Source organism: Setaria italica, chromosome IV, assembly GCF_000263155.2.
Source record: "Setaria italica strain Yugu1 chromosome IV, Setaria_italica_v2.0, whole genome shotgun sequence".
Lineage (NCBI taxonomy): Eukaryota > Viridiplantae > Streptophyta > Magnoliopsida > Poales > Poaceae > Setaria > Setaria italica.
The window spans coordinates 4,299,288-4,312,603 of record NC_028453.1 but is presented as its reverse complement, the minus strand read 5'-3'; the positions used below and the strand labels follow the sequence as shown (position 1 = coordinate 4,312,603).

General features: G+C 42.7%; 2 protein-coding genes across 2 annotated transcripts; one reads left to right on the top strand and one right to left on the bottom strand.

Moving 5' to 3' along the window:
* Positions 1–5,066: 5,066 nt before the first annotated feature.
* On the bottom strand, positions 5,067–8,790 carry LOC101775662 (zinc finger CCCH domain-containing protein 40). The gene is made up of 4 exons (XM_004964676.4): positions 8,577–8,790; positions 7,584–7,853; positions 6,973–7,196; positions 5,067–6,145 (listed from the first exon to the last, which is right to left on the bottom strand). The coding sequence occupies exons 1-4, from the start codon at positions 8,679–8,681 to the stop codon at positions 5,263–5,265; spliced, it is 1,482 nt and encodes a 493-aa protein (XP_004964733.1). The 5' UTR covers positions 8,682–8,790; the 3' UTR covers positions 5,067–5,262.
* Positions 8,791–8,874: 84 nt separating this feature from the next.
* On the top strand, positions 8,875–13,304 carry LOC101775257 (adenylyltransferase and sulfurtransferase MOCS3-1). The gene is made up of 11 exons (XM_004964675.3): positions 8,875–9,345; positions 9,555–9,647; positions 9,835–9,890; positions 10,136–10,200; positions 10,281–10,355; positions 10,450–10,528; positions 10,711–10,749; positions 10,836–10,944; positions 11,410–11,528; positions 12,430–12,549; positions 12,632–13,304. The coding sequence occupies exons 1-11, from the start codon at positions 9,042–9,044 to the stop codon at positions 13,016–13,018; spliced, it is 1,446 nt and encodes a 481-aa protein (XP_004964732.1). The 5' UTR covers positions 8,875–9,041; the 3' UTR covers positions 13,019–13,304.
* Positions 13,305–13,316: the final 12 nt, after the last annotated feature.

Genomic DNA, 13,316 nt, shown 5'->3' with positions numbered 1-13,316 from the left:
TTCGGGAGTTGGACCGAAGGTTTAGATTTAAAGATGCTTTTTGCTAAGATCATATATGTGCTGCTTTGCTATCCATGCTCTGAATTACAACATATGCATAATCTAGATTGCTCTAGATTGGTTATTGTTACCTCTGCTCTATCTATTATCTGTCTATACATACTTAGTAGATTGGATCTGAATATCTCATAAACACCAAGTTAATACTAACAATGCTAATTGAAACAGATCTTGTGCTATAAAAGTTCCACAGATTGATAAATCTTGGGGGAGTACTCTGAGGGAAAAGCTACAATTGATCCGTGCGCTTGCGGTTCAAACTGGCGTGCTAACTGCCACCAACAAGCTTTTCTAGTGCCGTTGCCGGGGAACTAATAGTCAAGTTCTAGTTTAATTATGCATCGGTAGATATAACTTTTTATTCATGGTTTTTCAGTCTTTTCTTTTTAATATTTTTGTTTTTGTTCAATCTCAATGAAAAGTTCATTCTAGTTCTTGTATATATGTTTTTTCTTTCACTAACTCTAACAGGAGATGGACAAATCGAAAAATTTTGTGGATGATCCAGAAAAACTTTACAGGTAAGGGAGACATTTAGCACAAGCAAGAAAGCTGGAGATCGAAGCTTCAGCAGTCAAGGAAGAATTGGAAGTGTTGGAAACATCATCATCATCATCTACCTCAAAGTTGACACCACCAGCAAGTCCAATAGAAGCGATAGTTGCTCCAGTAGCACCGGAAGGACCTGCAACGGGAGATCAACTGGAGCCAGATTGCACCATTGAGGAACTTTGCATCCCGAACATCAATGACTTACCTATCCATGAATTGGCGACGTTGGCCGACTGTTTGGGATCGACACTTAAAGACTGAGGATGGTACAAAGTTCACCCTTTACTAGTAAGGAAGATGCTAATCTTCATCTACAAGCGTTTACACAGCTATGCGACATCTTTAACGTGGATGGAGTCACCAAAAATCAACTAAGGGCAATGTTGTTTCCTTACTCTCTACTTGGAAGAGCGCTTCAATAGTTTTCTCTCTTAACTGAACATTATTCGCTAGCCAAGGCTCATAATCTCAGAAGCAAGATAGCTACTTTTGCTCAATATGCTTCCGAGACGATTGCTGAAACTCATGAACGCTTCAATGAATACGTCCGTGCAGTTCCATGTCATAAGTTCCCGTAGGAGGATCTAGTCCAGAAGTTTTATCAAGGGCTGACACCAGCATCAAGGGCAATCATCGACGCATCTGCTGGATGATCAATTATCGATCTCACCCCAACCCAAGCTTTCAAGCTATTCAAAAAGGTTGTAGACAATGATGCATGGACATCATCTGGGTACCTATTCTCAACTCAACCTAATGAAAATATACAAGGAGTGTTGCAAGTAGAGTGTGATTAATTACTTGAAGGAAAGATCGACTCGCTAATGAGAAGATTGAAGATGGAAATATAGAAAGCTCATGCTATACTCATCCCCCCGTATCATTGAAAATATAGCCATCCTGTCGGTGCCATTGGTTTTAATTTTTCATCCCTAAGTGCCATTGCCGTCACTTTCGCTAACGTTGCTTGGTTACGGCGTTATGAAAATATCACGCCTCGCCTGGCTATCTTTGGCCGAGCCGCGCCTTTCCCTCTCTCGCGCGCGCCGCCCAACCACAGCCCCGGGCGCGCCGCCGCTTCCAGGGTGAGCCAAGGCGCCCCGTGCCCACGCTTCAGCCGGCGCTGCCGGGGTCGCAATGTCCCCCGATCCCCTGCATCTCGCTCCAACCAACCGGCCTCCCCTGCAGGTCATAGCCGCCAGCTCCGCGTGCGGCACTCCGACGGCAGTCGCCTGAATCGCCTGGCACGCGCGGCCCTACCGGTCCGGGCCCAGGCGCCGATGCCGGCGGCCCCGCACAACTAGAGCGCAGCGCCCTAGCGTGACACCGGCTCCGCTTGAGTGCAGCCCCTTCGCTACCACGCACGAGCCTGCGATGCCGGAAGAATGGTGCCGGAACTAGACGCCCACTCGTCGACGGCGGAACACGAAGATGAGCTCAGCAGGGAGATTATTCCAACAAAGCACGCCCAAATCGAGAAGCTTTCAAGCTAACTTCCTGCCACTGGACAACAAAAAATCATCTTATCTTATGCGCGCTGCCTTTTGGCCGATGAGGAATTGAGAAGCTTTCAAGCTAACTTGATTGTTTGTTCTGATTTCATCACATGACATGAGATTTTGATGGGCAGGTGCGGCTTTGCATGCGCCAGAGACGGAAGGGCACTTCAAATGGTCATGCCAGAAACAACGGTAATGGCACGTAAGTGATGAAAAATTAAAACTAACGGCATAGAAAGGATGGGTATAGCTTTTGACGGTATAGAAGGAATTTTCTCAATAACTATACCATTGATGGACACATTAATTGGAGAATCTATATTTGCTACAGTCTCTTGTTGATTTATTAGGGCCCTAGGGGACATATCTGATTTGTAAATACAGCTTTAAAGTAAAGAAAAAATTAGATCGTACAGTTTTCTACTCCTGTTTTAAACGCATCATGTCTTAAGTAATGGTATCGTAACCTTACAATTAAAAGAAACATTTGTTACTCCGTACTTCCTAAATTATACGTCATTTTGGATTTTCTAAGTTCGTATCTTTTATTGTGCATCTAGATATAGGTGCATAGCAAAATCTATGAATTTAGAAAAGTCATACGACTTATAATGCTAGACATAATATATATCTAGGTGCATAGCAAAATTTTTGAATCTAGAAAAATCATACGACTTATAATTTGGTGGGACGGAGGGAGTATTTGCTATGACCTGTCACACTTCAGAGTAAGGAAATGAAGCCTTTGCAATGGAAACATATAAAGATATAGTATTATTTAATTTTTCCTTTTACTTCAAAGACACATTTATAAAGTTAGATATATCACAAATGAATGACATGTCAGATGCTATTAGGCCTGGCAGAAAAGCTCGAGGCTCGTGAGCCAACTCAGCTCGTTGATATATTTGGCTCAGCTCGGCTCATCTCGACCTCTTAAATGAATCAAGCCAAACCTTAATTTCAGCTTATTTTCTTAATAAGTCACTGGTGAACTAATCAATTGGCTCACGAGGCTCGATAATTATAACAATACTAACTTTTTATTCTATTAGCACAGTGGTGTTATTATTATTTGGCTGAAATAAACTTGCCATTCTACTATTAGGTCAAATACGGTACTATGTATATTTTGAATATCAAAACGTTTACATCATCCTAATTTCTTACATCATCCTAATTTGTTGACTTGTTACTTATTTCCGTAGCAATATTTTTAGATATTATAAACATGATAAATTATTATATATTGATTAATATCCTATTTAATCTTACTATTAATGTTGAACAATGCTCAGCTCATGAACCAAACGAACCAGCTCGAGCTTTGCAAATGAACCGAGCCGAACTCGATTTTCAACCAAACTAGCTCGCTATCAAACGAGCCATAACGAGCCGAGATGCCTTAACGAGCCGAGCTGGCTCGTCAGCCACCCCTAGATCCCTAGATGTTGTAGTAAGGATGCATTTTTCAATTAGTAATATTAGTATGCTCATTGATGATATTAGTCTTGCTCATAACTGTAGTGTTGCCCATCATATCAAATGCACATGATGCCGAGGGTGACATGGGTGTGGGATTGTGGATGGTGGGGGGGGGGAGGGGCATATGCCCCCCTGATGAGGTAATTTTGTCCATGGAGCTATTAATGACATCACTCATCTATAAAAAATATTTTTGTTAAGGTAGGCCTCACAACCCTCTGTTGAGTCACATGTCGAGTCAGAGTCCTGACTACATCTTGTCCATTATATCGAAATTATGCATTCTAATATATATACAATATCCTATTGAATTGAAATGTAGAAATTATACGTCCTAGCGTATGTACATTACTAAATGAGAAGATAATATTTTGATGCAATTTTCGAAGTAAAATCAACGCTATTTGTAAGTAACTTTTCTAAGTAAAAGCTAATGTGTATATCTATGTTAAATAATATGATGTGATTCTTTTCTTTCAAAGCATTTAGTTAGTGGTCGTGTGTAGAAATATTACACTAAGTACCTCTTAAAATTCTCAATTCTCAAACATTTGTGGAACATGGGTCGGGTCAGGTGCGGGTGGAGCAAAATCCACTCATAATGAGACCCATCACATCTATCTACACCCACACCCATAATGTCTAACGGGTAAAATTTTACACCCACACCCGCACCCACTAGGCACCCGTTAGGTATTGGGCACCCACTAGAACTGCTAAAAAATACTAAATTATAAAATAAACCAACATTATCATACGATATCAAGCAATATAATACAAAATTTGACACACTATATACAATTTGAGCAACATATCGAAGTAGCAAACCAAACTTTCATCTTAGATCTAAAAATGAGTCCAGCAATAGTTGCAAGCCAAACTTTCATATAACATTACATGATACATCAACAATTCAACTCAACATAGTCTAGCAAAGCAGCAATACAAACTTTCACCTTACAGCCCATGATACATCACAATTTAACATCAAAAGTCCAGTACATTTGTATTTATTCAATACTTTGGCAAGGGTTAGAGGCCAAGACCTTAAGAGATAGGCACCATCACCCATGGGTGAAATTTTACACCCACGTCCGACCTATCTTAATACGGTTCATGTCGGGTTTGGACCCATGGGTGAATTTTACATCCAAATCCGCACTTGGTGCCATGGGTCCAAGCCATCCCTACTTCAACGCGAGGCAACGGGCCAACATAATTAAAAAAAAAAACGAATGTAATAGTGAAGCTGTGCTTCCGCAGTCAGCCGTGAAAACTGTCATCCTATGGTCCATGGGTTGCTTCTAGCAACAAGCGTCAATTATTAGTCGCCACCAGTACGGAGAAATATTTTTTACGTGTTTTGTTCCCAACCAAAGATATCCGCGGAGAGTTACTAGCTCAATACGAAAAAGACGAAGGCTTTAATTGGACCTCCACAATAAACACAATGCTGAGATGAAAGGCACGTGGTTGACAACACAAAATCTTGATGCTGGATAAATCCAGTATATCTTCCGGGTTTTCAAACTCAGATAAGCAATAATACGAAGTTTTGCTGTTAATCACAAAATTAAGAAAATACAGAAGCTGGCAACCAACGAGGGTACATTTTCTAGCAGAGAGGAATTACAGCAGTACACTATCCAACATTCTTGTAAGTACTTCAGTTCTGAGTTGGCTGCTGTTGCGCTGAAGGGCCAGGAGCCGGCTGCTGCTGCTGAGCCGGAGGGCCATGAGGCGGCTGCTGTCCTGCTTGTGCTGGTTGCTGAGATGAACTAGCGTGAGCTTGTGCTGGTGGTGCTAGCATCGGCTGGTATGGTGGGTACAGGGGTGGGTAGGGCATGCGAGGTGGAGGCATGTAGCCAACGTATGGTGGAGGAGCATAGTATGGTGGATACTGACCATGGTAGTATGGTGGTGGTGCAGGATAGCCGCCCTGTGCTGAGCTACTTGATGGCTGAGCATGTCCAGGCTGCAGCCCTGGTTTGCCTTCACCATCCTGTGACTTAACTACAGCACCCATCCTCTGGGGATCCATGGATGGGTACAGAGTCCGCTCTGCTGGTGGTGGTGCTGGAATGTTAAAGTAGTATGATGCTGGTGGTTGCTGCTGGCCCTCCATCCCAGGGGGTTGAGGCTGGTCGCCGCTCTGCTGCTGAGATATGACAGCCCTAGGGAGCAGTCCTCCGTGGGAAACCTGCCCCTGCCTCCCAGACTCATCCTCTTCGGGCTTTGGAGCCTGAGGCTTGCCCCACATGAGTTTCAGTCGCACACCCTTGATGACTAGCTTGTTAGCAAGCTCCTCTGCAGCCTTCTCAGCGCCTTCTCTTGTAGTGTATGTCACAAATGCACATGCACGCTGAAGCACCATCCTTATGGACTCGATCTCACCATGGGCATAAAACTGATCCCTCAAATCCTGTTCAGTTACTCTGCTATCGAGTCCACCAATGTATAGTGTCCTTATAGTCTCATCATCTGGCGGTGTCAGGGATGGCATCTCACCTGCCTTACTCAAAAGTTTCATTGCAACTGGATCATTAACTCTGCAGATAGTAAGAAGAGACTGTCAGAAACCAATGCAGAGTGTTTAGCTTAACCAGACTAGATGTTTGTCTAGACGTTTGTCTAGCTTAACTCTGCAGATAGTAAGAATTGAAAATTAAGGGAAGTGAATAGATACATTCACTCAACAGTTTGTACGAGGAGGAATTCAGTTCAGCTTCTTAACTCAAATCTAAAAAAAGCATCAGCGTTTAGCTTAACTAGACTAGATGTTTGTCTGTGAAATCGCTTTGAGACAAACAGGTACGAGTTCAACATTTGAACTAGGTTAGGGTGGTTCTTTCATGTTGTAAATCCATGCACACAAGTAATTTGGGTGCAACTTAACCGTGCATGCTGTCTGATGACCGGAACGTAGTGACTTAATTTTGGTGTAGTTACAATAAAGTCTATAAAGTACAAACTAGAACAGAGATAAATAAAAGGTAACATGTCACTTTGGATACGCCATCTACAATGAAGTATAATACAGTCAAAGCATTGCATAATAGATAATGATCTGCTAGCTTCTGCTAGATGCTCCAGGAAGAATGGTTTTCATGAACATTAATAGTGATATAGTGATGAGAAGCATCAGAGTTAAATAAAAAGGTAACAAAAACTACACCACAATGTAACAATTGGCAAGTGGTGAAATAAATTGAACCATAGTCCAGACCATAAAACAAAATAAGTCAATTTGATCATAATTTCAAATGTTAAGCCAAGCCTTAAGTTGAATACAATAAGATCTCTGGCTGCAGCATGAAGAGAGAACCACAAATAACGTGCAACTCAAAATCATGTATGCATTGTCACCATTACGTACCCATAGTAACGATCTTTGATGTTCTGCTGAGATAACTCCCCAGTTTCAGGCATCTCATGTCGATATGGGCACTCAGCACCTCTAGTACATTCACCACGCACATAGAAACTGCACACATGGGCTCTGTTCCTCTTGTAATATGGTGCTGTTCTCTGAAGCTTCAGAATGGTATCATTTGGTTGGGCCTTCCCATAGGAAGAATCATAGTCTATGCCAGCTCTGGCCTACATTTATAAAAATAAACTCTAGTTAGGAACAACTACTCATAGATTAAAGAGGAGTAAGTGAGAACAAGTTTAACAATGGACCACATAAGCAGAGAGTAAGTGGAAGACATTTCAACTATGGCAGATCAGGTAAGCTACATCTAAAAAAGGGCATTGAAGAAAGGACATTCTTTTGTTATCATATTTTAATGTCTTCATCTTATTATTTCCTAAGTACCATCAATTTATTTACTATGTCATCATAAAAACAGTTCTCAAATACACACGATAACTTCAGTATTAAGAACTAAAAATCCCAAGAAATACAGGATTTGTATTTGGATTCGAGTATTATGAAAATAAGCAAACAGCATCAAGTTTCAATGATGAAAAAACGAAACATACCCTTCGATCATGCTCTTCTGCAAAATACTCACGATTGACATCACTCCTTGGAATTGCATCATTCGAATTGATAGCGAGCGCTGTATCCCTGACCTGAACTGGTAGACCATATTCAAGATCCAGCAGGCAGACCTGGCAGACATTTTTCAGCTTGCAACATGTCTGGCAGATCTCTGTCTTCTTGTACCTTGCATCCCGACCAGGTCGCCATCGGAAGACAGTAAATGGACGTGCACATATTTTGCACTCCTTGTCATATTCTGCCCTTAACTGACAGTAAAACAAGAGCCTGTAAGGCACTGAATCTTGCATTTACAAGAAATGCTCAGAAAACTAAATGCGAAATACGAAATGTTTCACTGTAAGGGTATGCCCATCCATGTCATTTTTTTCAAACCTCTACCCTGAGCCTCACCTCACACATAACGACTTATCCTTGTTTTGCTACCAAGTATAGACTGCTTAAATCTAAGGTCCCATCTTGCTAACTAAGGCCCTGCTTGTTTCAGGCTTTCAGTTTGCAGATTGATCCAATCCACAAACGGCTTATATGATGCATATGGTAAAACCAAGCAGTCAATTCACATGCTGCTCTTGTAGAACCATCAACAATCAGGGCATTATTTAGAGAATGGTACTCAGTGAAATCATTGATTAAATAAAACGAAAAGACAGCACGTGTATGCACACTCCCGAAGCAACTAACTGCCTTCACCATGATCTATTCCCAAATTCCTGACCACATCGATCGAAGCTACACAGAGCAACAACAACTTCACACAAACAGCTACAAACGAAAACAGCAGAAGCAACGCGTTCACAGAACGCGACACCTAAACAGATGCGTAACCTAGGATGCATCCAACAGACGAAAATCACAAGCGAAAACCGAATCAAGCAAGCCGCCTCAGTGCACACCGCATCACGGTACCCCCGCCAAACCAACGAGAAGGCACACGAATCGATCAGGTAGGGTTAGGGTTTGATGCGTACCATCCGGACGTAGGGGTTGTCCCCGAGGCATGACTCGCAGATGATGGGGAAGTCCGACCGCTCCCACCCGTCCGCCTGCGCGTCCCGCAGCAGCCGGTGCGCCATCCCCCTCCTGCTCTCTGCCGCCGCCGCCGCCGCCGCCGCCGCCCCGAGAAGCCGAGAGGTACGAAGCGAATGGGGCCGCACGAAGACGAGACCCCGAATTGACGATGCGTTGTCAGGCTTGGATACCTCGCCTCTTAACGCAAGTGGTCTCTTACTGGGCCGGGCTTTAATAAAGGTCGGACTCGCCAGGCCTTTACGTAAGCGTCTACGTGGGCCGGGCTTTACGTATGTGCCTACGTGGTCCGGGCCATTGGAATGCTCGGCTGGTTAATTTCGGCGGCTGTGGCGAACTGGCGACACAATTTCGGCGGCTGAGGCGACACGGCAGCGGTGAGCAAAGCAGCGTCCAGGTTCGGCGGGATGGACGGCGGCGGCGGCGTCGGGAGGAGGAGGAGGGAGGCGATAGAGGGGGAGCTGAAGAAGCTACGGGCGCAGCGGGAGGAGCTCGACGGCCGGATACGGCTGCTGGAGTCGCAGCTCGAGGTGGGGCCTGCGGGAGTGGATGGTGCGGCGGCGGGGAGAGGAGTGGTGGACGGATCGTGCGACGGGAGCGTCGCGTGCAGGAGCCGCAGAGGGAACGGGTTTGCGCCGGACGGTGGTCTCCCGGCGGACATGATCTACCGGTACAGCCGCCACCTCCTCCTCCCGGACTTCGGGGTCGAAGGTCAGTTGTCTCGTTTCCAAAGGTTTAGACTTGCTTCCGTTAGTGTGGTTTCCTGGTTACTTCAAAAACTGCCCCCTTCTGCTTCGAATGTGTTATCACAATTCACAAAGTCGTATGCTCAATTCAATCAATGGTGCAGTGTATTGGTAAAGAAAATGTGCAGTGTAGTAAGCTCGCCTGGACTGATCCTCTGATGCTTTGTCTCGCAGGCCAGCGGAAGCTGTCACAGTCGTCGATTTTAGTGGTCGGGGCCGGAGGTTTGGGCTCTCCCGTGGCATTGTACCTAGCAGCCTGTGGTGTCGGTAATGTTCATCTCTGCTGCGAAGTTGTGTTTAACTTTAGTTTCACAAGGAAGCATTTAGATTTCTGAAATTAGAAGTTTGATTTTTAGGCATCGTCATTCTCCTTATTTGGAGAGTGCTTTAATATGTTATTGAGCTCAAGTTCCCTGATATTGTTGCATTCGCAATGCATTTGTTATCTTATTAGGTTGCTTGGGCATTGTGGATGGTGATGATGTTGAACTGAATAACCTTCATCGACAGGTAGAAATAATTTGGCATGTTTTTTTGTCCCTCTTATCTATTGTTCTCTCTTTTTTGGTTATTCTGGTCTCTGAATTATCTGAACGATGCATACTTATTGGTAACAGAATTATCATAAGCTACAAAATGTAGTCAATTGGGAGAGAACAATCTTGAAAATAGTTCCCATTCAGAATTGGTTGTTTTAATCTGTGATAGTCATATGGTGTATAAATGCTAACCTTGTTTTTTGTTCTTACTCTCAGATAATCCACAAAGAAGCATATGTTGGACAAGCAAAAGTGAAGTCAGCAGCTGATGCTTGCCATGAGTAAGAGTCTATCCTTTCAGCTGATTCTCTAAACATTGATTGCCAAGCAAATGTTGTAATATTTGATTGCCTTAAATCAGGATTAATTCCTCTATCAAGGTGGTAGAGCATCACCATACTCTGAAGCCGTGCAATGCATTGGAGATTGTGCGGAAGTATCCTTACAGAATCTCATATGACAGAGGATTTTCTTTTTTTTTTTCTGAAATTCAGTCCTCTCGTTTTCAGCATTAACTAAAACAACTGCAGATATGATATAGTTGTTGATGCAACTGACAACCTTCCTACTAGGTATATGATCAGTGATTGTTGTGTTCTGCTGAACAAGGTAATTTTGCTTTTTGTTGTTGTAAGTAATGCATGCTATACTTTGATATGAAATTCTGTCCTCTGGCATGTTAGCTTGTTGCTAAGTAAATTTCTCCATCAATACAATAAGTGCAAGAGCCTTTTGTTGATACATTGCATCATTCAATGATCAATCCCTGAGATTTTACCTAATTTGTGCAGCCACTTATATCCGGTGCGGCATTAGGTTTGGAAGGGCAGGCAAATATCTTCCTTTCCAAAGATATTGTACTTTTTTTACTTCACCTTATATTTTTAATTCAGTCATTCATTGACTTCTCTAACAGTTGACAGTTTATCATCACAATGGAAGTCCATGCTACCGGTGCCTCTTTCCAAGTCCACCACCTGTGGCAGCCTGCCAGAGATGCTCAGACAGTGGTGTTCTTGGGGTTGGTAGGTGACTCTCTAAGCGCCCTTCATGACAATAACAAACACTTTGCAGCATTCAAAGTATGAATTAGAATATTTTTTGTTCAACCTTCTTCAAATCCATACACAAACTTCTTTGTATGATGTGGACTTCAACGGTTCAATCTAAATAGGAAACTAAATCATGAGTAAGAGCTCTGATGTTGTGTAACCTTTTTTCATGTCCATATTAATCCTTAACTAATGAATGACTACAGGTTTTGGTAGGTTCACTCAATGATGTAATTACTATAGTGGGTTTTTCTTCAAGATGTTCTTACTAAATGTTGTGATATTTACTCTGTATCTACAACAGATCAGTGTAGACACCTTTGTTCCAGCTTATTAGTTTATATAGTTAGCTGCTAGTTATTATAATTAGCACTTTGTTAATTACTTTCTTAGACATAGTTTGCACTGGTGGACTAAAACTACTCTTTTGTTGACTAGTTCCTGGAGTGATTGGCTGTCTACAAGCTCTGGAGGCTATAAAGGTTGCGACTGCCGTTGGTGAACCCCTATGCGGAAGGATGCTACTTTTTGACGCACTCTCTGCTCGTATTAGAATTGTATGTGATATGTGACTTCACTTTAAATTTATTGTCTTTAAATCATGACAGTCCAACACTGTGATGCATCCAACTCCCTCCACCATGCGGGGGATGTCACCAATGTTGCATCCTCCTATCTACTTTTAACTTGCACGCTCTTTTTAGTATAATTATCACAGAACCAGTAACATGAATTGCAATAGTGGGATAGCGTGTTGCCAATCATGTTTGAGCATAAAAGAATTGAAATAGGTCCTGACAGGAATGTAATCTTTTCTATAGTATTATTGTCAGCATTAATGAGAAACCTTGAGTCTTTCTGTTCTTGTTGGAAGAACCTTTACATTCTAATGTGTGGTATCCTTGTGATGGCCATGTCTTGGTTGTGTTTGCAGGGGTTTTTTTTTTTTGCTTGATAAGCAATTGAAATTTTGGGAACAGAGCAATTGCTCGCCAGGGTTTCAAGACTTCCCTCTTTTAATGTTTTCCGAACCTTTGCTCAGAGCTCGTACCTAGCCTATTCCTAGTAGTTAATGTTTGGCTACCAGACCAACAGACAGTCATATTCCACCGTTTCTTATCTTACAAACCTTTTAACTTCAAAGAGAATATAGTTGTTAAGTAGTGACCAAAGCATTGCAAAAATAACCAAAATGACATGATATCGCCTGGTTTCTTCTCCCAGTACTCATGATTTTCAGTCGCCTATGGCATTTGGAACCCTGTTTGAGGATTCATCCATTTGCAGGAGGTCTCTTGTTAAGTGGATTTTAACCCTTCATCTAGTTCTACTCATCCTGCAAACTATTAACATCTCTGTTTGACCTTTGAAAGTTGTTTGTGTGCTTGAATGCACAGCTATAAGATTCAATATCTTAATAGAGCTCATTATCAAGTCTATAACTATGTATCTTTGCAGGTTAAGCTTCGTGGAAGCTTGCCAGATTGCACCCTTTGTGGTGAAAATTCAGTTTTCACAGAACAAGATTTTCAGAAGTTTGACTATGAGAACTTCACGCAATCACCAATGTCTGATAAGGTAATGAATGGATGCAGTGCACATCACATCAAGAATGATCTTGAGTTTTTTGTTGCCTCATCTACTGTTACATTTACTGCAGACAGCACCGAGTGTGAAACTGCTCCCCGAGAACGCCCGAATCACTAGTAGAGATTACAAAAGATTGGTTGATAATGGTGAACCTCATCTGTTATTGGACGTACGACCCACGCATCACTTCCAAATCGCTTCGATTTCTCCGTCTCTGAACATCCCCCTCTCCATGTTGGAAGAGAAGCTGCCCACACTCGAAACCTCACTGAAGGAAAAAGGAGCGGTGTCAGCCTTGGGTAAAGAGCCTTCCTTGGTTGTCCTGTGCAGAAGGGGCAATGACTCTCAGAGAGCCGTCAAGCTCCTCCGCGAGAAGGGGTTTGCCTCTGCGAAGGATATCATCGGTGGGTTGCAGGCATGGGGACAAGATGTTGATCCTGATTTCCCTGTGTACTAGTGAAATGGATGCAAAGTAACTGGGGCCTATGAGGCTTCACACTCAAGATCAAACCTTTACATAGTGCTGAGCTTGTGGGGGTGAGTTTGAGAAGATTGTTTCCCACGCAGTTAGCTGTTGTTCTCGGCTTAAGAATCATTGGCTTATTTAAGCTACTTCCACGTAATGGTTTGAATGCAGCGAGAGATGCTGCTGTTGCAAGAACAGTAATTCCTATTATTGTCAATTGATTAGTAGAGCTTTTACAAAAATGTTATGGAAGGTGTGAATGTTCAACTGTTCTCAAGATCTGTGATGG

Coding starts and splice junctions, on each gene's coding strand:
- LOC101775662 (XM_004964676.4), bottom strand. CDS start 8,681: ATGGCGCACCGGCTGCTGCGGGACGCGCAGGCGGACGGGTGGGAGCGG. Junction 7,197..7,583: donor CAGAAGAGCATGATCGAAGG/GTATGTTTCGTT, acceptor TTATAAATGTAG/GCCAGAGCTGGCATAGACTA. Junction 6,146..6,972: donor ATCAAAGATCGTTACTATGG/GTACGTAATGGT, acceptor TACTATCTGCAG/AGTTAATGATCCAGTTGCAA.
- LOC101775257 (XM_004964675.3), top strand. CDS start 9,042: ATGGACGGCGGCGGCGGCGTCGGGAGGAGGAGGAGGGAGGCGATAGAG. Junction 10,356..10,449: donor GCATTGGAGATTGTGCGGAA/GTATCCTTACAG, acceptor AAACAACTGCAG/ATATGATATAGTTGTTGATG. Junction 11,529..12,429: donor TCTCTGCTCGTATTAGAATT/GTATGTGATATG, acceptor GTATCTTTGCAG/GTTAAGCTTCGTGGAAGCTT.